A 24,204-nucleotide genomic window follows, 5' to 3' on the forward strand; every position below is an offset into this window, starting at 1 on the left:
AGGCATGCATTACTACAGGCAGTCCCTACTGGCACCACACTACCGGACTCATCTCCATTAGAGGATAGACTGTTAACGGAGTTCATGCTCCAAAGCGCCACCTCCCTTACCTATAAAAAGCTAATTAACAATCTCAAGGACCCAACGCTAAAGCTAAAAGAAAAATGGGAAGGAGAGATAGGTGAGGCAGACGACTTCGAATGGAATGAGGCACTGGCCTCCCCAAAGGAAGTGGGAATCTCTAGTAAGCTCAGGCTGGTACAGCTTAAGATCCTACACCGCATCTATTACACTAGGACACTATTACATAAAATACAAAGAGCACAACACCCCTTCTGTTTGAGAGGCTGCGGGGAGGAAGGGACACTGATCCACACACTTTGGGAATGCCCGCAAATCTGCGAATTCTGGAGACAGGTGCTCCGATCTATCTCTCAGGCCCTTAGACTTTCCATATTGCCTGAACCACGTAAATGCCTTTTAAACATCTGGGACCCCAATGATCTGGGTAGGTATGAACTGATTTGGGCAACATTGGCCATGGCAGTAGCTAAGCGGGATATAGCACAGAAATGGGGGGCGCCGGAGGTGCCCACGGCCAGTAGATGGGCTAAAAACATGGACATCTTAATGGTGACAGAGAGAGCGGTTTACGTGCTTCGGGCAGCGCCCCGGAAGTGGAACAAAGTCTGGGCAGCGTGGAACACGTACAGAGGGGGAATCTGTGAGCCCTTGCCAGAAGGAGAGGAATCAGACTCAGAGGGGGAGGAAGAATAACTGCACGAATGCGGGGCAGTGGCCTCAAGAGCAGGACAATGTTACATTGGCGGCACTAACCTGGCCGCACACAGCAATGCAAATGGAGATGCAGGGTGTTACGGGATGTGGGTGACACAAAAGGGTTACGATGACACATGGTTAGGGGGGGTAAGTTGGGAAGTTTGTTGATACTGTTCTCAATGTACGGAAATATCGCCAACACTGATAATTGAGGGGGGGTTAACAGTGGAATGTACTGTATGCAATACAACTTACGACTGATGTGTATACAAAACTCGTAAAGTCACGGACGATTCAGTCCTTGTTACAAGAGATAGCTCACTCTTTACTAAATGGATATTCTACAATACTGTAACGATTACCAACAAGATGTATGCAACTGATTAACCATTGCTCCTTCATGTCAATAAAGTTTTAAAAAAAAAAAAATACCCCTGTACCCCATTACCCAAAACTGAACCCTTAAAATACCCAAACACCCCAAAACAGATACCTCAGTACCCTAAAACATATACCCCTATACCCATACTTACCTTATCCAAACATTAAAAAAAACATGCTTTTACCATTTATGCATTTACAACGAATTTTGTTGTAAATGTATGCGTGGTAAAAGCATATAAAATGTAATGCCATGCGTTATAATGGCATGGCGGAGTCATGGTACTTTCGTAATGAAAGTATGCGGAGTGATGGTATGCGGAAAGAAAGTTGTGGAATAATGGGTGTTTACCCTCCCCCGGTAAGTACATTGGTGGCATGGCGGCCCACATCTCCAGCAACATACTCATTTTTTTTCACCACCCATTTGAAAAATGCATAGGTCTCCCTCATTGATCGCCAGCACCGACACACTTTTAGACAAACCTCCCGCCACAAGTTCTAGAATTGCGAATTTTAGAGCTGGGGAGCTACGTTCGAATCTCGGCATCAGCTCAACATCCTGTGATTCCAGGCAAATTGCTTACAGCCCGATTCATGAAACAAAATTGCGCTCGCAAAGGGCCAGATTCTGAGAATCTGGCCCTTTGCGAGTGTGATTTTTGCATTTGGGATTCATCATCCCAAATGCAAAAATCGCTATTTGCGAAATCGCATATTTGCGAGGAATTGGATTTAAGGAATCTCTAATAGAGATTCCTTAAATGCAATTCATCAACCAATTAGAAATTGCGAATTCGCAATATTTGGTCGCTATTTACCACGAAGTCTGACTTCGTGGTAAATTGCGAAAAAATAGAAAAAAGCACTTTAGTGCATTTTTCTCTTTTGCATGTTACACACACACATGTCCTTTGGACATGTGTGTGCGCAACACCTGTGTAAATTTGCATTTCAGGGGTGCTACAGGGTGTCCTTTGGACACCCCTGGCACCCTTGAAATCGCTATCTTATTTGCGATTAGCTAATTGCTAATCGCAAATAAGGAATACTCCCCATTCATTCCTATGGGTCTTTAGGCCCATAGGTATGAATGGGGAGTTATTCCTTATTTGCGATTAGCAATTTGCTAATCGCAAATAAGGAATGTGTAGGAATCCCATTTTATTTTGCGATTCCTACATGAATCCCGTTTTGCGAGTCTGTAATAGCGATTCCTTATGACTCGCTATTAGAGACTCGCAAAACGGGTCTTTGATGAATTTGGCTGTATGTCTACTCGTGCCTACCACAAATGAATATGTATGAATCAGAGCGTTTCACAGGCCTGTCACAGATAAGAAATGCTATCAAAACGAAATCCTACAAAAGAATATACTACTGTCCTGCAGCAATTCATACCCGGACAACGTCGGGACGGGCTGCTAGTATTGTATATGAATAAATAAGTACAAAAAAACTGTTTTCAGTTGCTCTTTGATCAAAACTAAGCCCTACACCTGAATTAATGACACTTCCTCTGAGGTTACAGTTTCAAAATGGACTCACAGAGTATGATTTCTGATTGTTGTAAGTGGGAAGCTTTATTCTTTTATGCCATCTGGTGCTATGTCCAAATGTCCAGTAGATGATCAGGTCTATTAGTCTATGGCATCACTGTAAGGTACTGTATATGGAGGATCCCTTATCTTATGACAATTTTTCAAGTCCCACAGTTGTTCGCTGGCTAAATTTAGAAGTATTGCCAATTAAGAATTCCTTTGTAGGATCCTAGAGCTTCGACCAGAATTATAATCTCCATTTTATGCAAAATAAGTGGCATTTTTTCCTTAATACAGGTCCCCGTCACTGCCCCCCACCCCCTTCATTTTTATTTTTGAACTGTTGGTATCTTGCTCCTTCTGCTGAAACAGATCTCCTGCCTGCAGACAATGTAGAATATTTGCAGACTGTGCTGTGAAAGTCATGGCCAGAATGCGGAGTCTAATATTTTGCAAACACATATGTTAAACGGTTTCTATAAGTCACTATCAAAGCTAGTTTGTGGCTTTAGAATGGATGGTAAAGAGAATATTGATACAGTTTCTCCAGCACTGAACTCAAGCAGTGAAAAAATCAAACATTAACCTTGCCAGCGATGGACTGGGCTTTCAGGAAAAAAAGCTGAAAGGTTAATCTTCACTAAAGTTATTTGTGTGTTAGTATCTGATCTAGACGTTGCTTTACACTCACTACAACGAATGATTACAGTAGAGTAGTGATGCCATTTCTTATTACAAGTGTGAAATGGAAATCAGAAGGAGACAGTAATAAGGAAATTCGATGGGTTTGAAACAGAGGAATTGTAGGTGTCTATGATATCATCGTATTCTCTTTAGTTAGGACCCAGGTATTCATGGACATTATATACCTCTTTGTGACTTGAAAGTTAAGGGTTATTCAGAAAGCTTCCATCAGACCCGTAGTCTCGGGTTGGATGATATGTGCATTATATTGCGATTTTATTACACAGGTTACCTTCTTCCAAGCAGGCCCAATGCTCATTGCAAAATTTGAAAAGAGACTGATTGAGCTCTTGGCCTTTCCTAAACACTGACACCCCAACAGAAAATTCCACTAGGCCAGTGTGCCTCTTGAAATGAAGGAAGATTTAGGATTTGATAAAAAGAGAAATGGTTCAAACAGGACTTGTGAAAAGGTTAATCAGAGTACAAAGTCTTGTCTCCACCTATGGTAAAGCAAAGAAGCGAAGTTTCACAGTCTGCTACTGATATCAAAGGGCATTAGATGGGGACTCTGTTGTTACTTTCTCTCAGCAGAATCGATAGACTAAGTCTTCGCTTGCTCAGTTAACCTTGCACAAAGCTTTCAAAAAATAACGAGCCGAGGTGGGTTCCAATGCAAGAGCTTCCATTGTACAATTGTCTTTGTATGCGGTTTGATGCAAAAAACAAGACATTACAACTTTGCATCCTATTTGCAGTTCAGTTTCAAGCTTTGAAGGCAAGAGGGTATTAAAACATATGTTAGATTTGAAATGGACATGGTCAATGCTATCACCATTACCGAAGTGGAATTAATTGTTTACTGGTTATTTTCTGAAGAAGCTGGACCAGGCCATAATACCTTGTCAGACTTATATGTACTGCGTACACTCTCATTCTGTATAGAATACTGGTGAGCTCTCACTCAAGTATGTTCTAGAAGAGGAGATTCATCAGGGCCAAAATGAGTTCCAAGAGAAAGAATGAAATGGTGCTGTCTCTTTTCTCATAACTGGTTGAGGACCTTAGATCTTAAGGAAGATGGTAGATTCGTTCCTACATCTTAGATAAGGGGCATTCCGCATTCAGTGGCTGTATTGCCATGGTGTCATGATGATGACTGGTCCTTTGAAAGTCTTTCCTTCATAACCTTGCACAGTAGCCTGAGAAATCCCCTTTGTTATGCAATGATACTTTGCCTTTAGAATGCAGTAGCGAGTCTGGCCTCAGGGAGCGACCTCACCTTTGGTGTTGACATGTCATTCAATGCAGAGAAGACGTTGGCAGGTTAATCCCCAGAGTTCCTCATAATGAATTCATATTGCTATGCACTCCGATACCCTACTGAAAGGCAAGCTGGGGCATTGCAATTCTGACACTTACTCTTACAGTCTCATGAATTTATGTAATAATGTTGTCAGTGATATATATATGGAACTGGTCCTGATTTTACTATGACGCTTTTAATTCTCTTTCTTTACATTTGTTCCTCTTTGCAATTTAGTGAGAGTGAACTGGAAGAAGTTCTGACATTCTACACACAAAAGAACAAATCTGCCAGTGTCTTCTTGGGAACAAGCACCAGAACCTCTAAGACTGCCAAGAGTGATGATAATAGCAGTAAAGCTCATGAGGGTGAGTAGAGGTCAAGTGATAAGTACATCTAGATAGCAAAGACTAGAAAAACTGGTATATACTTGTTGAGGTGTAGAAAAATTGCAGGAGAGTGACATTTTTAAATTGACCGAAATACTTAGTCACAAACTATATCTTGTGTGCACTACAAAATTGTGTTCATGGAGGTCTATGCCTCCACCTCTCCTATCTTTAATGTGCGGAGATCTCCGTCCTGACTGTGGACATCTCTGTACATAGACTCCTATGTTTTAGTAGTAAATGTGGTAGGGGCAGGGGAGTGACTGTAAAATAGGAAAAGCTTACTGCTAAATGTGAGGGGATTAGAGAGGAGTAAGGAAGGGTTTAGGGATGGACACACTCTTGCATACACCCACCCACAAAAGAGTAAGCCCACTGCTATTCACAAACTGCACTTCTTAAGCTAATATCACCAAAAAGGTTCCAAATCAGTTGTACGTGTTTTACAGCTCAGCCTTGGAGTAAGTTCGTCGCCACATGTGGCTAACCACTGGTACTGAAACACCCTCCCATAGAAAATAATGGTGACAGAGACTTAAAATATAACCCCATAGCAAGTAGTATTAAATTCAATTAACTTAATTAGATATTTTAAAGATATATATATATATATATATATATATATATATATATATATATATGCATTTTAATGTTAAGAATGATATATTTAGAAATTCTAGTCATTTATTAAAAAAGATTTAATTGCCTTTTGAATTTAAAAATACATGTAACATTTTAAATACATAAATTAAATTAATTTAACATAATTCTCAACCTAACCTTTAGAAGTTTTTAGTATATAATACATTTATATGAACTTTACACTTTATTTAATATATCTGCAATATATTGAACATATTTAATTTAAAATAGAAGTGCAGTAGCATTTTTTTTACATGTTCTTCAGATTGAAAATAATTTTTTTAATGTAAAAAGCTACAAATATTTGTATACATTTTTATAAATGCTTGATAAACTTCTTAACTTTTCCCCATACTTTCCCATAGCGAGATCTTAGCCTCTGTGGTGGTGATCTCTACCTACGTATGAAAAGTTACAAGTAGTTTCTTTACACTTATAAATGTACTCTTAGATGGCTCCATCCCCTGGTTTCGGAGGCAGACATGTAAGTCCATACTTTTGAGGAAAACTCAGAAATGGGGACTATCTACAAGTAGTAACGTTACTCAGAATTGTAGGATAACATTTACTTGTAGTTAAGTAGTAAATCTATATGTGTAAATTTACCTCTGTAAATAGGCCAGCTGCTTTTTTGCTATTAATGGCTAGAAGAAAGCACTAATTATGCCCCAAATCCACATCAAGCAAACAAGAGTGAGTCAATAAATCACGTGGCCTCGGCACTAATCAAAAACTTCACTCCATGAACAAAACAGCAACTGAAGCGACATATAATAAGGCACAAACAGAAACCAAATCCGTACCATGTGAAGCCATTGTTGATTTTATTGTTATTATTCTTGGGTTTTTGTGATTATTTATTCCAAAGAATTAATTTAAGGCAAACACAGACAATATACTTTTTACCGAACTGAGATTTCCACCAGGACACAGATAATTTGCGATATGATTTTTACATATAATATTACATGGTATATGTTACAATATATAAAATAATATGTTTAGATATACGATTATGGGGATTTTAACCTTTTAACCAAGTCAAGCCAAGATAAATTCATAAATGACTCAATACACATGTTTTGTTATTTGCTGTCTGTGCTCTGTAGGTCTGTAAGATTATTACGCTTGTTGCTTCTCCTCTCACAAAACTGTCCGCATATTCATTTGACAGAGCAGGTAAACTAACACAGATGATTGAGCAAAATCTATTGACAAAAAACTATCTTGGTCTACACATGCAGAGTATTTGTTTTCATACGTGGTGGCACCATTTTCCTTCCCATTACCAAGTAGACACTATGATGCCAATTAATTGGCAAATCTGCTTTGTATAGTCCACCTAACAGTAGTAGCCGCATGTAAATTCTGTGTTAGGTTACGCCACTACCAGCCAAGCCCCACAGCATGTGCTATCAGCACAAATGCAGTAAAAATATATATATATAATAATGTGGTTTGTAAAGCGCTTGGTTACACCATATCGGTGTGTCCCCGTGCTGGACCAGACACATAATTGAGGAAAGGAGAAACAATAAATAAAATGGTTGGACAGAAGTTACCTCGGGTGCTGAACAGCCATGTTTTAAGTTTCTTCTGAACTCAGTTTCTGAGGGATAGGCTCTCGGAGAATATGGGAGCGACTTCAACATTTTTGCTGCCACATAGGAGAAGGCTCTCCCTCCATTCTTGCTTTCCTGATCCTGGGGTCCCCAGGAAGTTTCGCTTCAGAGGATTCCGAATATATGCTTTAATCAGAGAATGTAAATAGCTAGGGCCTTGTTTATTGAATATTCGAAGGCAGAAGCACAGGGCTTTAAAACCAATACATTTGGACACATGGAGCCAATGTAGTTGGTTGAGAGCACCAGAAGCTGAAGATCTTTAGGGGAGATTCAGTACAAGCCTCGCTGCAGCGTTTTGAACTCGCTGCAGTGACTTGAGACTTCCCTTAGTGGCTTCAAGATATAGTATAATTCCATTATCCAGCTGGGAAGTGATGAGAGCATGGACAATTGTTTTTCGAGCTGTAGTAGACCAATCGGAGCCAAAAGAACTGCCACCGCCAGTAGAGCAGTCCGAAACTAACTGCCCCAACTGTATGAAATCTGTGAAAATAAAAACTCATACTTTAGTGAAGCAAACGAAATCGAACATTACACTACCAAATACCACATATAAGCAACACAATATATGGAACCAATGGCAACTAAACAGTTTACATGAAAACAACATTAAACTATACCTGGAAGCAATAGCAATTGCATACTGCACTGCATGCTTGCCACTTGTTAATAAACCATTCTGCATGTTGCACCTGCAGTCAAATACGACACTTTACTGTGGCCCGGGTAGAGCACCAGCACTGAAAAATGGAACAGCATTTCACTAAATAACCCAAATCTCCACTGCATCGTGTCAACAGTAACCAAAACTCAGTGTGTAGAGAACCCATCAGCAACCAAAAACCCACAATACATGCCACCAAAGGTTTCCTGTATAAAACATAATGCTAAGTTACTGATTTTCTGCATGGACCCAATAACAACCAAATGCTATATTTTACTGAATAAACAATACACTTATGCAACCAAAAGCAACTCGGCACTACATGATATAGCACCAAGCCTGAACAAACACCACACCGCACACTGTCAACTGTAATCAAATACCACTGTACGTAGAACTAATAACAACCTGGGCCCACCAGCACTTAAGCAATGTACACTATGGAACAATTCAACCAAATAGTGTGCTTATGTAAACACAAATAGCCATAAGCAACATTGTATAAATCAAAACTGAACCGAAGGCCCAACATTTCCAGCTGCAATTCTAATGGAGTAAAGGAAAACATAATTGTGGAAAATACATCCCTTAACAATGTAATAATGGAGGCTTCTGTCACTGTTCCTGATAATTTAGGCTGCAGAAGCATTCATTTTAATGTTATACAGAACAGTATAGGAGCCTTCTGCTGGAATTTAGCTTATGGGCTCTGTTTTTCACAGCTAGGGTGTATGCAATGCAACCAATACACACCCGAATTTCAAATTTCCTCTTAAGGAATCCTCTTTGACCAAGAGCAGGAAGGAAGTCACATTGTTTCTCTTCCTCTGCCAGTGTCCTCCTGAATGTGTCCACACTAAGAACTGAGATTTACCTAATGATGTGTACCTGTGATATGATTTTAGATCTTCGAGACAGATTGGAAGCAATCAAAGAAGTTCAAGTGCGGGAAGAGAGGCTACAACAGGCTCCAGCAAACAGCCAAGATGAAGAAGTACTCCAGTCTGCCAAATCCAACAGTGAGTAGTGCTCGGCTGGAATATCAATAACATTATATACATGGTCTCTTTTGAATTCCTCTTCACGTTATTCGGAATGCAGATTCTTTAAATGTTAAAAGCTTCGTGGCATCATAGTGCCAAATAGCACCCTATTCACAGCGCAGCTCTCATGCGCCCCAAACATTTAATTGTCATGGACCCAAAGGATGCCTGTATTTGCTACTTCCATCATGTCTAGCTCCGCTGCTTACTCAGTTTTTGTATCTTAGTGCCTACCACCTTGATCGGGGGCCTAAAACTACTGGAGCTTTCGTGGTTATTAAAGGTTGAAGGCTTGTAAATACAGTGCCGCTCTTGTGTCTTGCTAAGTTGACCCATTATTCTTCACATATGTGTCTCGCCTTTATGTTCCTAAAACTCTGACAGACAGCAGGGTCTTAAACCTATTACACTGTATTTATCTGACTTTGTAGGTTATCATGCTTTGTTTTACCAATTTTCGACAGGAAATGCAATGTTTTTCTTTTCCACCACGTCAAAGTGCTATCTTTTCTGCAGATGTTGGCCTTCAAGGATTATATTTTTATCGGAAAAAGATGTCAGTGTTTGATTCTTCATGAGTAGTGTCTGCTTCCTGGGACATTGATAGTTGGTCCGCACTTTCGTTTGCAGATACACAAATTCTTTTTTTTCTTCTTTTTTAAAAAGTTTTCAGTTGATGAGAAACAGCTTTAGAAAGGTTTATTGGAAGACTTTATTGAGGGTAGTAGGGAGTACCCTCTGCCTAGATTTGAGTTAATGATGGCTCAGCATTGAGGGAGGGGCAAGAAGGCATCTGGGGCCACAAATACTTAGATACAGGTGCAAAAAGGGGTTTCAAATTGCAATCAGAGTTTATGCGACCAGTATCTACGTTAGCAGACCAACCTATATACTAATAGGTCAGTTTGCTGAATAAGGAATCTTAGGAAGTCGCAGAATGACCTGCCTAATGAATATTATTTAGGTAGTCCACAATTTGTGAGCCCCTACGATTGACTACAATCTCATCGGGAGATAGCCTTCAAGGGACATCAGACAACCATTCCAATGACTGAATTTCAATTTTTGTAAAACTTATTTTTAAAAGCAGCCAATTTTCCTTAACTCAAATAGGACTGCTTTAAAAAAAAATACAATTTTGAAAAACTTCAGTGAGAGTTGTCAGTAGTTGCCTGGACCACTACCTACGTAGCCCGAAGGTGTTACCCTGATTCCCAAAGAGGATGGAGTCCAATGGGGACTCAGTAATCAGTTACCACCCCAACTTGGGAGTTAGTAACTGTTCAGTGGTTTGCGACCTGAATTACGTTTGCAACCCATTGATACATAAGGTACCGATTTGTGGTTTGAAAAGAACATCCCTTCCAAACTGTGAATTGGTAACTATTTACACTGACACATAAAATGGGTCTAATAAATAGGAAAAAAATATTTTGGGGTTGCAAACCGTGTGATTTTGTGAATTATAGGGTTTGTGGCTGCAAAATCCTAGTACTTCTGACCCCTAGTTCCCAATATGAGGATGGGTGTAGTTCTCAGAGTTGGGCATACAAGAGCTATAAAGGAATGATCATTTTACCAGAGTAGGGCTTAAGAGAATGTGAGAGAAAGCAACCCACTTCCAATTTTGGGTATGGAAGAGAGTGAAGGAAAGTACATTGCTTCTATATTTAGTCATGAAATACTGAAAAGCAAAGTGATCTGCTTGGCGATGGAACTGAGGTTTGAGATGCAGGAACCAACCCCTGCCATGAGTCTGGCAGGAAATGCGTATGAGGGAAGATGCCTGACACGTTCAGATAGACATAGGGGATTGTGAGGGATGATGCTTTGCTGTTGTAGTTTGTTATGAAAAGTGGTAGAGAAAGGCACCCTATGAAGAATTGGAGGGTGTGAAGAAGGAAGCACAGCCGCCAGTGTTGGGCAAAGGAGGGTGTGAAGGAAGGTACTTTGGTCTCATAATTAGACATGATCAAAGAATGAGAGAGAAACCCCCAGACTACTCTACATTGATGTGAGAAGGATGAGGGTGAAGATTATTTGCTCCCAGAGTAGAACATTGAAAGATTGTGAGGGTAGGTTTTCTGAATCCAGAGTTGGACATAGGAGTGAAGGAAAGGACCCTGCTTTAGAATTGGTGCTATTAATGCAGGTATCTGGAATCACTGAAGTGATGATTGGAAAGTGGGAGTGAAGGTGTTTTTCCCAGTCCCAGATTTTGATACTGAAAGAGTGTGAAGGAAGGCATTGTGGATTGGATTGTGTGAAGGCAGGCCCATGCTCTTAGGATTGGGTTTTATTGGGTTTGAAAGAAGGATTGTGGTATTTGTGTTTCTGAAAGAATGTATCCGAGTTGGTGACAGGGTGATGTTAACAAAATCCCCTTAGGACTCTTCTTATCACACCTCCCAAGCTTCTGCTTCCCTCAGACACAGAATTTCCTTTATACTGGTGCGTCAGTTTGTGTTACCTGAATCCACCTACCATTTTCTCCCTTGCAGAAACAGCTGCAGTGGATGAAGAGCCACGAATATCCCACCCTCGCCCAACCTCTTCTGGTAAAACAGGCCAAAGAACGGGAAGCTCTCCACTGTCCTCCCACTTATCTGCCAATGACTCCTCAGTGCCTACGGGGCAGCCGTTTCTTCTGGTCTCAGCCTTTCCAGCAGGATCAGGCTCTTACACAGGTAACCCCCTGGTTCAGATGTCTACTTCGACCTCCTCCTCATCCCCAGGCCAGACTGCTGCTACTGAAAACTGGGCCTACCCCACGTCCACTTCATCCTCACAGGCATCCCACCCCGAGAGGCTTCAACGTTCCCGGTCCGGAATCATGGCAGCCACATCTGTGTCCTCTTTGCAAACTGCAACGCAGATCTACAGTCAGAGGCTTTCCCGTCCATCCTCTGCCAAAGCTGGTGAGTGTGTCATGATATACCAGAGGGCAAGGTCTGGGAGATGATCCCAAGCGGTATTCAAAGCATGAAGGTCTGACCAAGCACAATGCAAAGATACACCAGTGAACTCTGTTTCTAGACCAAGTCTTTGCTGATCAGTTGCATTTTGGATTACCAACACAACATTTTGAGAGGTAACTCGAACTTTATTCCTATTTTCCTTCCAGAAGCTTCTTTCAGCAAGTCCACATGCATGAGCTGTCTCTGTCTCAGAATTCCTACTGCAGTTCACTGCTAAATGGCCAGCTCAATGAAGATTTTTATTTCTGTGACCAGCTAATCATAGCACTGATTCAGTGAGAGAAATATGCTGATGAACATGCTAGAAATGGAAACCTAGCCTGCCTTTAACAAGTAAAAGAGGAAAGTGAGCTTATCTGGTGAGAACAGGTCAATGACCTGCTTTGTAGGTTTGCCCAACTTCTGTATTTCTTCCCCTGCATTACAGCTTCCCACTCTTGTGCAGGCTAGCACACACATGTATGCTGGGTAACTTCAATAATGGAGAAACAAATCTCCAGGCAACAGTAGATCTATTTATTATATCAGAACTTACAGTAAAACAACATGATATTTAAGGACTCCTTGTATAATTATCGATGCAAAAATCATTTTATTCATACAAAAATTGTTTTTAAAAAGACCATTGTAGGCTCTGTGATATTTCTTAAAAGAACAATAATGAAACTATGACATCACAATATAATCATAGGTGCTGACAATAACAGAAATATACAGAAAACACAAACTGATATATGTAATCCATAAAAGATAATTAATGGATCAACTGACTGTAATAAAGTACAAATGAAATATTTAAAAAACGAAATTTGCAACAAACACATAAATTACAAAGGGTGGCTTTGAATTTGATGATAGATAGTCTACGCACGTTTCGGCGAACCAGGTGACTTCATCAGGAAAGCCACAATAAATCTTAAACCAAGACCGCAGTCAATGGTAGTCGACAAAAAGATTTCATATAGATACTTGATAATGAAAATCTTGGCAATGAGCTGAAAGAACTTAAAGTTTTGAGTAAGAAAGGGCACACACGCCATGTGGGGTGCAATGCATGATACAGTCCAACTTGCGAGAACATAAGAAACTTTACTAGCGATGAGTCTGTGTTATCAGTTGGACACTGGCACAAAGATTTCCAAAAACTACTAACTGTGTGGAATCTCAAGTAAGAGTTACAATGAACTCATATATCCAAACCATGCAAAAGTAAGTCAGTCATGGGTATGAGGTTCCGCTGAAATCATCAGCATCAACGATCAAGGCAGAAGCCTACTGGGTAACTTCATCCATACATTTATTATTTCAGTAGTTCTGCAAATTGGGTTTTTTGGTTTGTCCTACTGTGTACCTCTTTTCACCAGCTGTTGCGCTAAGAAGAAAGCAGAAAAAGTAGACAGTATTTGCTGCTACGGTTAAATCCATGATGACACGATAATTAAAACCCACTACTATTAATCTCCGTAGGCTGAAATGAAGACCCTAACTAGAAATACAAAGGGTCAAATCTAAACACAATTTAATTGAAAAGATAGGCAAAAGCCGCACCTAAAGGATTAATGATGAAATACATCTGAGTATTGATTTAGAAAATGTGGCAGGATCTCGAACATGCTTTGGATTTCCGCTGCAGGCAGCTGTAAGAAAAAGCATTAAGGTTCCCTGTGTCCTATTCCAAATGTAAATCTAGTTGGCAGAGCCCATCCACTTTAAAATATGAGCACACAACATCTTTTCTCAGTTAGCCACCTATGGTTGTGTTGCCCTAGAATGTGATAATAGAAGCATTTTGATTCTCATCAGGTCGAAGAAATGTATAACCTGGAACCTTCTGTTGATTTATAATTTCCATGCTACATGGACTTTGTGAGACTAGAAGCTGTACATTTTGTGACAGACTGTGTGAGAAGCCAACTGTGTCAAAGCTCAGGCTACTGATGGCGGCGGTACCTCTGCTTATGGGAAAATAAACCTTGGGAAAAAGGTTGGCTTGGGTGATTGATGAGGAGAAGAAGTAAGTGACCCTTTAAAGGCTATGGTGAAGTAGGTGAAATACAGTGTCCTAAAGTAATTGTGGCCTTTACCTGAGCATGCCAGGAAGCCACTCAGCACATTTTCTCTCTAACACATTCAAAATGGTGTAACCATGCTTCCTTCCCATTGGAATTAGTATACCGGAGTTTCTGCAGTGGAGCTCTGAAAGTGAGGCAATATACTTCAGATTCCTGGTAACGGCACAGGTCGGCAAAAAAGACGGCATAGATGTTTACTCCACTATTGGATCTTTCATAGTTTCACATGCTTGAATCATTCCCCGTTGTTGAGATGTGAGTCCCACTGTACATTCCCAAAAGCAAGGCAATGATAGGTATAGACTAGAAAGGCCCTAGGCCCCTAAGTTTAGCAACATATCACAGTCGATTTTTTAAAAAGAGAAAAAGCTTAAGTCTCAGCCATCAGGTTGTATCACTTTCTGGAACACTCCTGTGAGAAGTCCCAGTCCCTCAGATGTTCTACCGCACGTCGTGGAAGGGAGGTTCCACTGAGCTCGGCTCAGTTCTATCTATTCCAGACTTTTACCAGAAGAATTTCAGCGATATATCTCTTCAGATAGATACAGATATATGTACATACTTCAGTATATCTTTGGTTTCTTGCTCGAAATCTGACTTTGACATGTCCGAAAAAGCAAAGAAATGTTTATTCGGAACCTGTGGTACTTGTGGTAAGAAGAGTCTTTATTCTTATGACCCTCATCAAGACAGCATATACTGCCTTTATCTATCTTACAAGGCCAAGGACTGAAAGGTATTTCGACCCTTCTCTTCAAAAACCTTGGAAAAACTGTGAAAGGATACTTAAAACCAGAAAGGAGCCTGTGTCTGAGGATGACATTGAGGATTCTTCATCTTCCTCGAAAAGGTTACAGAAAAGAGAGCGAGAAATGTTTCCTATTCCTATTTGGAACCATCAAAAAATCCTCTAAAAACGACCCCTCACCGGTCTCACAGATAAAGTAGTCCATCTAAATCTCCACATGAAGGTGAGGTTTTCTCAAGGTAAAAGGAAAAGAAAGATTCAGGTCTTTTTGAGGAAAAAAATGGAACTCCGCTTCAGGTTCATCAAACTTTCAAAAAGCCTTCCTCCTCCCGTCAATGGAAAGATCATCAACTGTTTTTTTTTACAGTCACCGAGAAAATAATCGTCAGTGCTGTCGATGACGAAGACGTTCACAGTAGATTCTATGACATTGACTACCTGTGCCATCTCCACTCTGTCGACGACCTCCGTGTCCAAGAGTCATACCCCTATACCGTCGGCACTAAGATAACTTTGGCCTCGCCGACATCGATGATGGCATTCCCCTCGACAACGACAACCCTCCCGTCGATTAAAAAATAATTTTTGGCAGTTAAAGCACCGTCCACAACCTTGATGACAGCCTTGCCAACGAGAGGAAAATCTTGGTTAAAATTGGAAAAGTAGGGAAAAAAAAATCTCACACCTGCTCATACTTTACCAAGTAAGGTGTCACCATTGCTTCCTACTCACCTTTCAGAAGAGGACGACTCTGATGACGATGGTCCAGTTTGCGTTGCACACAGTCCAACTGAGTTGCATGTCAAATGTCAAGAAGTTGAGTGCGATGAGGGCGAATGTTATGATCAGGGGTACTATGCTCCTTCAGAACTATTACACCAGCAATATCAGGAAGAAATGTTGTGTCTTCCTTCAGCACCAGTTTCTGAGCTGTAGTTCACGTTAACTGATTACCAAAAGCGTTTCCCTTCAATGTCGCTTTCCACTAAACATGCTTCACCACCGGCAAAGTCTTCATCTGTGCAACCTTCGATGCCACAAGCTCCAAGTCTAATCATTTGGCCACCATCGGCACGAAACACTCTGCCAACGGCTCCCCTCCAGGATACCTCATCTTCTGATGATGCTAGAGAAGAGGGTGAGCTCCATGACGCTCATTCTGAATGGAATGATTATATTTTACCAGTGCCATCATGTCCAATGCCTCCTCTTGTGGGTTCTCTTACCAAAGACATAGGGGAATTCCATAACCTTCTCTAAAGAGCAGCAAGATAATTCGACCTTCCCATGCCTATAAAGCAGACCGACTGCTTTCTTTAGGATTTTAAAGAGCCCTTTTGAAAGAGCATTACAGCTATGCCCATTGTTGAATAGATCTAGGATGAGGGCATAAAAGTGATGAAAAATCCAGCCACAGTTGCTGCGGTGTTACCAGGCCCAGATAAAAAGAACAAGGCCCCGGAAGATGCCCCTGCATGTCTCAGAGGGCACTCCAAACCAGATTCGATTCTGTAATCACACAGGCGGCCCAGCACAAGACTAAAAACCCTTCAGAACAAATTTCAGTGCCTCCCGACAAAGAAGGTAGGCGACTTGATAATATCGGAGAGCGTTTTTCTTCAATGTCAGTACTTCCAGTAGGGCGGCAAACTCTTTGGTTGTTATCAGACGATATGACTGGCAAATGTGGTCCGATATCGCTCCATACTTGGACAAGCTTCCAGAGGACGTAAAAGCAGAAGCCAAGAAAGTCTTGCAGGAGGATGAGCGTGCATCATTTGAGATTATTGATTGAGCCATGGACATTGCCACTACTGCTTTCCGACAAATGGCAGGAGCAGCAGTGTTAAGAAGATATGGCTGGCTCAAAGCCACCTAAGAAGACAGGGCTGGCTCAAAGCCACCTTGTTGAGGCCGGAGGTTCAATATAAAACCTTAGACCTTCCTTACGATGATGAAGCACTTTTCAGCAAACATGTCGATGATGCCCTCCAGGCCATTAAAACTGACACGACCAAATCACTAGGGACCCTGCAATACAGGAAAGTGCCTTTCGAGGACCTCAGGGAAGAGGACAACCCTCCTATGGAGGAGGCTACCAGCAGTATCATTACCCCAAATATTCATCATCCTCTCAGCAGTTTCGTCACCAATACCAACAAAGGCAACCACCACAAGAAGCATATAATAGACCTCTTCCAATGGAAAAAGTGGGGCGCTAAGGAAAGGATACCCGCCGCCGTCAATGACCAGTTATAGGCATCAGCTACTCTCCTGTTTTATTCATCTCGGCTAGTAGGGAGCACAACCAATCACCTTCAACGCAACCAAGAAATAAAAACAGACCAATAGGTCTTAGACCTTGTTCAATTCAGCCATACATTAAAGTTTATCCAAAAACCTCTGTCTCAAACCTCCATGTAAAAACATCTGCAACTCCTCAAGCTGGAGGTCAAAATCATGCTAAAAAAGGAGCTATAAACCTGTTTGTCCCGCTCACCACATACTTCAGGATGAAATCTGAGTATTCTGTTGGGGGGAAGTGGAGGAGGTAGTGACCGGGGTTGTGGTGAGTTGGCAAATGTGGCCTTTAAGACATTTGTACATATGATAATAACATTTGGAATGGCGGGGAGGACTGATGGGCAGGTGAGTTTCTTTGGACTTTGTTTTATTGTATGTCCTCATTTCAAACTCAATAAAATCTGATATGAAAGAAGGGAGCTATAGAAAGAGTTCATGTAGCACAGAAAGGAAGAGGATTCTATTCCTGTAGGAAAGTTGGATATGCTTTTATGATTACCCCCACTTTTTGCTTGTGTTATTCTTTTTTTTCTTACTAGTCTGACTGAGATCCTGCTAATCAGGAACCCAGTCACTGTGCTCTCTCCCTAAATTTGACTATGCTAATTACTTTAATACTTTCCCAATAGGCCACTGGTGTACCCATCTAAGTCCCTAGTATACGGTGCTAAGGTACCCAGGGAATAGGTACACGAGGGGTCTCCCATGGGTTGCAGCATGTATTATGCGACCAATGAGAGACCACTCAAACTTTGGCTACAGGCCTGCCATTGCAGCCTGTGTGAGCTAGTGCCAGCACCATTCACAACAGTTATATGTTTCTTATAAGCCACACCTAAGGCAGGCCTTTCAATCCTGAAGGCAGGGAGCTACGTTATAAGTGTGAGGGTGTCCTGCATGAGCAGTACACCCCCTGCAAACCCCGGAGTCAATTCTCCAGGCTTTGTAAGTGCAGTCAGCTATTTAATACGTATAGTGGACATCAAGTCAATTACGAGATGTCTAGCTATATATTGGCTGTACCGAAACCAGTTATCTTTGGTATCAAACATGGTGGAATCCTACCCCAAAACCAATTCCAGTGTTTGATGTAGGATCCCATGTACTGGAGCTGTATTCCCGGTACCAGCCTTCAACTGGGTTAACAGCAAGCTAGTGCTGCTACCGACCACAGACCTGATTCTGTCTTCCTGCTGCTGAGCTGAGTTCAAGCATGGGAAGGTAGAACAATAGGTTTCCTGTCACAGGGAGGTGTGACCCTCCCCTCCCAGACTGGACTTAGTGTATTGGGCAGGGATGAGGGAGGTTGCCAGCGCCACCAAACTGCTTTGAAGGGCACATTTGGTGCCCTCCTTGCATACTCCAGTTTGAACCAGTTAGGGAGCTGTTGGTTCCCGCTCTGGCGCGAAACTGGACAAAGGACATGGGAGTATCCTCCCCTCTGTCCAGCCTCTCCTCTGGGAGGGATCCCTGAATCGTTCCAACTCTCTTCCTAGGGTACTTAAGGGCTTACCTGTGGGTGGCTCATCAAATTCGTTGTGGGATAGTATTCAGATCCAAAACCATTTCCACTTCCACCGTCTGGGCACCTTGGACTTTATTGAACTTCGACTGGAATCGAGACTGCATCACGGAAGACTCCTGCTGCTCCTGGTCTCATTGTCCTGTAAGTCTTCTGCGTCGCCTGTGCCTGTGCTTCATCCAGGTTCTTCTCCAGACCTGTGGGCATCAAAGACACCAGAAGTAATCTCCCTTGGTTTGAAGGAGTCACTCTCCTGCATCCGCAGGCACCGCAGCAGAGCTGACCGGTCTGCTGTGCCTAAGGTCCCAAAGAATCAGAAAGGCTCAGCAACACAGGTCTCAGCAAGTTTGAGTCCAGTATCCCTCGTCAGAACCACTGGAACAGAACCCCTGTGCACAGTAGCGACTTGCCGTTGACGAGGCTTGTTGACTCTGTCCTCCAGAGATCTTCAGGTTACAAGAAGCTCCAGCCTACAGCATCTCTTGCTACGAAGCTCTTCGTCCTCACCGCATCCTCTATAACGTGGGCCTGCATCTTTAGTGAGCTGCTCGAGGTCCTCTTGGGTCTGCTGTGCCTACGGCCTTTGGGTCCTCTTGAGGGTCTTCTTTGGCTTCAGTGTGCTCCCCTCCTTGCTCGAGGCCTGCTCTGACTCTCCTACCTTGCTGGTCCCGACACTGCACCTTCTTCGTTTACCACGTCTGTTGCTGCTGCCAAGGCTTGTTGGTGCTCCCGCCAGACACCCACCCTCTGGTTCTTGACTTCCGACATGGGACAGCTCGTGAATGGTTGTCATTGGTCTTCCGTGCCTCCTGGTCACTCTAGAGTGGCATAGACTCTATTCCCTCTGCTTGCAGGTACTTCACTTCAAGCATCCATCTTTGGATTGCACCGGACTCTTTCACCTTTTTCTCCAGCGGCATCTTCACTGAAGTCCTCCATTGTTGTCTACGGTGGTTTCCTACGTCACTTTGCACATATGCATCCGGTTTTCTGGTGTAGGTATCCTGGTTCCTGGGGTATCCACTGGTGGGGTCACTCTCCAACCTTCCATCTTCCACAGGGATTCTTCAGGGTCCACTGGGAAGGGTCTTTCTTCTTCAAAACTGCAACCGCGACTTCCCCGTTGATTTGCATTGAGTATGCGGCTGTGTTTCAACTCTGCACACAGCATCCGTATGGGGTACCTGGTTACTTACCTTGGGTGGTTCCTTGGGTCCCCAGCTCTTCTGAGTCTTATAGTCCAAGTCTCGACTTCGGTCGCAGTTCACATTTCACTTCTTTAGTATATGGTTTGGTCTCCCCCTGTATTGTGTTCACATCTCCGGGTAGGAGATATACAAATGTGTTAGTGAGCTTGTACAATAAATATAACTATTTTTATAACTACACTGTGTGGTTCTTTTTCTGTTACCCTACACTCTGTTATTAGTTCTGGTCTGCCCCTCGCAATTTCACAAAGTGCTTTGCATCTGTAGCAGCCATTCCTAAACAACACAAACATCAAGTGTTCCCTTATCTCGGCGACTGGTTGGTAAAGGCACCTTCCAGTCAGGCAGCAGAAATATCAGCAACTGCCTACATGCACCTATTCAGCTAGCTTAGCTGCACACTGAATCCACAGAAATCAGTGCTTCTCCCATCACAAACGATAACCTTCTTAGGGGCCACGCTTAATACAACGCTCAGCAAAGCGTACCCCACACCAGAGAGACAGCTACAATTAATTACTTTAGCAGAAAGGGCACAGGAAAAAGGTACATTTCTGTTGGCCTATACAAGTCCCTTGTACCGATGATGTCATCTTGCACTCCTCTAGTTCCATTCTGCCATCTGCGGTTGCATTGGCTGCATGGGGAATTGGAGAGGCAATGAATGAAAGCTACAGGGTCTTTCAACGACCTCATCCAAGTCACTGGGGGCATAATCAATGGTGGACGCAGCAGGCATACCTATCTTTCGCCCTGTCTTTTCTAAACCTGCCTTCTCCTTTATTCATCACCACCGACGCTTCTCTAGAGGGATGGGGAGCTTATCTCCAGGATCTACAGGTCACTGGCAAACATCACATCTACATTTTCACATCAATCTGCTTGAACTCAAGGCAGTACATATAGCCTTGCAGATCCTCCTTCCCAGGACAAGAAATTTGGCAGTGCTTATCCACATGGACAATACTATCACTATGCACAACATCAACAAGCAGGGTGGAACAAGATCTCACCTGCTGTCCCAAAAAGCACAAAACAACTGTAAGTGATCCATTTGCCACAAAATAAATCTAAGAGCAGAACATGTCCCTGGAATATCAATTACCATACGGACACTCAGACTGACGACATCTTGTCACGAGTGGGAAATCCATCAAATGATCCTGGACAACGTCTTTCTCCAGTGGGGTAAACTGAATTTGGACCTCTTCACCACACCCCAGAACCAGAAATGCTGGTTCTTTGCAAGCTGCCATCCTCATCTGGGATCATGGGGGAATGCATTTTCAATTACCTAGTCCAGAATCTTTGCCTACGTCTTACATCAGATTCCTTTTCTCCCAAGAGTCTGCATGAAAATGAAAACCAAATTATGGAGGATAATTCTCATAGCTCCAACGTGGCCTCACCAACATTGGATCATGGAGTTACTCCTTCTCTCAGAGAAGTGCCACATCCAGCTGAGGCTGATACCTTCTCTTCTGACAATGAGCCAGGACCAAGTGCTTCACCCGGGTCCCAAGTCACTTCACTTGTCCGTCTGACTCCGGAGTTCAACGCAATTTGCACATCTAAACATTCCACCAGACTGTAGAGACATCTTAGCCAGAGCTCGTGCAGGCAGTACTAATAAACCTATCTCCTCAAATAGAACCAATTTTGTACATGGTGCCAAAATGCTAATGTGCATCCTCGTTCCTCTTCACCAGATGAAATCCTTCTGTGTCTTCTGCATCTGGTGCAATCGGGGATGGCTCATGCATTTAGTAAGGGCCATTTGGCAGCCATCTCCCGCTTCGAGCAATCACCCACATCACATTCATTATGGTCTGCCAGACTTGGTAAACAATTCCTCAATGGATTAACCAGGCTCTTCCCACCAGTGAGGCCTCCTCCTCCTCTTTGGCAACTCAACATTGTACTTTCACAGCTTATGAAATACCCTTTTGAACCCATCCACAGTGCAGATATTATATTCCTCTCCTTGAAGGTAGCTCTCCATTTGACCTTAACCTCAGCCAGACGAGTCAGTTTGATATAGGCTTTCACTATTCAGAAACCTTCCTCCAGTTTAGGAACAATAGGGTAATTCTTCGCACAAACCTAATTTCATTCCAAGTCCCATCAGACTTTCACCTCAATGAGCCTGTAATTCTAAACGCCTTTTTCCAGACCTTAATATGCCAGTTGAACGGGCATTTTTCTCTTTAGACGTCAAAAGATGATTAAAGTTCTACTAGAACAAAACAAAGAGCTTTCGCAAATCCAATCGACTGTTTGTAGCATACATCGGTCCAAGGAAAGGATATACTCTCTCAAAGCAGAGATAGATGTTAAGCTCCATCCAGCTCGCCATTCAATTCTGTCACCAGAAATCAGGCAGACAACTAAGCACATCGGTGCATTCCCATTCTACCTGAACTATGTCTTCTTTAATGGTGCTATTTGCCGGTGTGTCACTCCAAGAACGTTGCCAGGCAGTGAGGTGGAAGAATAGACACTACTGTTTTTGAATCAGCAGTTCACAGTCATGCAGCAGTGGGCCAACTGGTGTTACACCATCTTTTCCAGTGAAAGTGAGCTATCTCCTTCCTGCTATCCTCTTTCCTGTTACGCACATTTTGCATTGTAGTTACATGCATTTATAGAATGGTATTCTATCTATATTTCGAGTCATAGATTTGTATACATAAATATTTCTTTTTCTACATCCATGTATGTTAGATTTTGTGGGAAAATATGCTTCTCAACTGCTATTTAATCTGATTCAAGCTTGTGAATCTATGAAAGATCCAACACTAGAGTAAAAAATAAGTTACATACCTGTAACTGTAGTTCTCCAAAATTTAATCTTTCATGGATTCACATGAGTCCCACCCTCCTCCCCTGGGAAGCTCACCTTCTCCCTCAGTGGGTCTTTAGCTACACTCCTGCTTTAAAAACTTGAGGGACTGGCGCTTCTCACAGGAGTGTTCCAGAGGTTGGTGCAACCTGATTGGTTGAGACTTAAGTTTGGTCTCTTTTTTAAAAACGACTGATATGTTACTAAACTGAAATGTCTAGGACCTTTCTAGTCTATACCTATAATTGCACTGCTTTTCTAAGGTACCTTGGAACTCCCATCTCGACGACGGGGAATGAGTCAAGCATGTGAATCTATGAAAGATTCCAATACTGGAGAACTACAGTTACAGGTAAGTAACTTATTTTCTTACCCCTAAGCTGCGGATCTTTTTTGTAGCACACTGTCCAAACATCACAACGAGACGGGCTCCCTGAAGAGACCTGCCAGTAGTTAACGTTGTGTTTCTTTATGGCTAATTTCTCAGTATTATTCTTGTTCCTCGGTTAACGGGATCCAGAATTGTTCTACAAAGTTAGTTCACTGGTGCCAGTTAACATAGTGTTTCCTTTTGGCTCAATATTATTCCAGTTCCTCAATTATTTACTGGGTCCAGAAAGTTTAAACAATATCAGTTCACTGGTGCCAGTTGACTAGTCAATGCCGGTGCAGCTGATTCTTGTTCCATGGTTGGCTACTGGATCCAGAAATTTTCAACACAATCAGCTCACTGTGCCAGTAGGCCAGCTTGTGCTGTTGTGGTACTAACTTGTCAAGGACTGGTTACTGAGAAGGTTTGTTAAGTCTCCTTCTTGATTGCCCAAGGAAAAAGCTACTCCTACCAGGAGCCAAGGTCCCCCTTGCACAGATTAGTGTATGTGAAAGGTGGCAAGTGTCTCCTTAAGAGAGTCCCACTTAAAAGGGGAAAAATCAGACCGAGGATAAAACAAAATCTCATTGAAAATCTGGTTTGAAGAGGAGGGTTAATACTGGCTCTAGAAATGCTAAAAAATATTAGCTCATTGGCACCAGATTATGCAGGTGCTGTGCCAGCCTTTCAAGATCTGGATACTGAGAAGATCTTTTGAGTTCCCTTCTTGATTGTTTGAGGAAAAGGTGAGTCCTCCAAAAGCTAGGGTACGACCCTACACAGAATGGTATATGCATAAGTTGGCACGTGTCTCCTTAACAGAGTCCCACTTGGTAGGGGAAAAATCCCACAAAAAGGAAAAGAACATCTCTTTGATGATCTGTAAATCTTGAATAAACATGTAGAGTAATACTTGTAGGCATTAGTAAGGCACCCAGAAGGGGATTCCAGCTGCAGGGAGCAAAACTCTGGGACAAAATTAGTTTTGAAATGCATCCAAATATGTATATGCATATGTCCAAATACCCTCTAAATGCAACATGTCAGCTGTATGGAGGACACTCCAACAGACTATGCCAAGCATGATTTTCCGAATTTTACATTT

The 24,204-nt window shown here is 42.3% G+C and overlaps 1 protein-coding gene across 5 annotated transcripts in view; it reads left to right on the plus strand.

Annotated features, from left to right (window-relative positions):
- The window catches only part of TTLL5 (tubulin tyrosine ligase like 5), a 1,386,223-nt gene that overhangs the window by 737,460 nt on the left and 624,559 nt on the right, over positions 1-24,204 (plus strand). For 2 of the 5 annotated variants that reach the window (XM_086937525.1, XM_086937527.1), the window contains exons 28-30: positions 4,930-5,060; positions 8,918-9,031; positions 11,557-11,973. In XM_086937525.1, the coding sequence (XP_086793651.1) occupies positions 4,930-5,060; positions 8,918-9,031; positions 11,557-11,973 (662 nt within the window). The remainder of the gene's footprint in view (positions 1-4,929; positions 5,061-8,917; positions 9,032-11,556; positions 11,974-24,204) is intronic. The other 3 variants (XM_086937530.1, XM_086937529.1, XM_086937528.1) reach the window with 2 other exon arrangements.

Source organism: Lissotriton vulgaris, chromosome 9 (assembly GCF_964263255.1).
Source record: "Lissotriton vulgaris chromosome 9, aLisVul1.2, whole genome shotgun sequence".
Classification (NCBI taxonomy): domain Eukaryota; kingdom Metazoa; phylum Chordata; class Amphibia; order Caudata; family Salamandridae; genus Lissotriton; species Lissotriton vulgaris.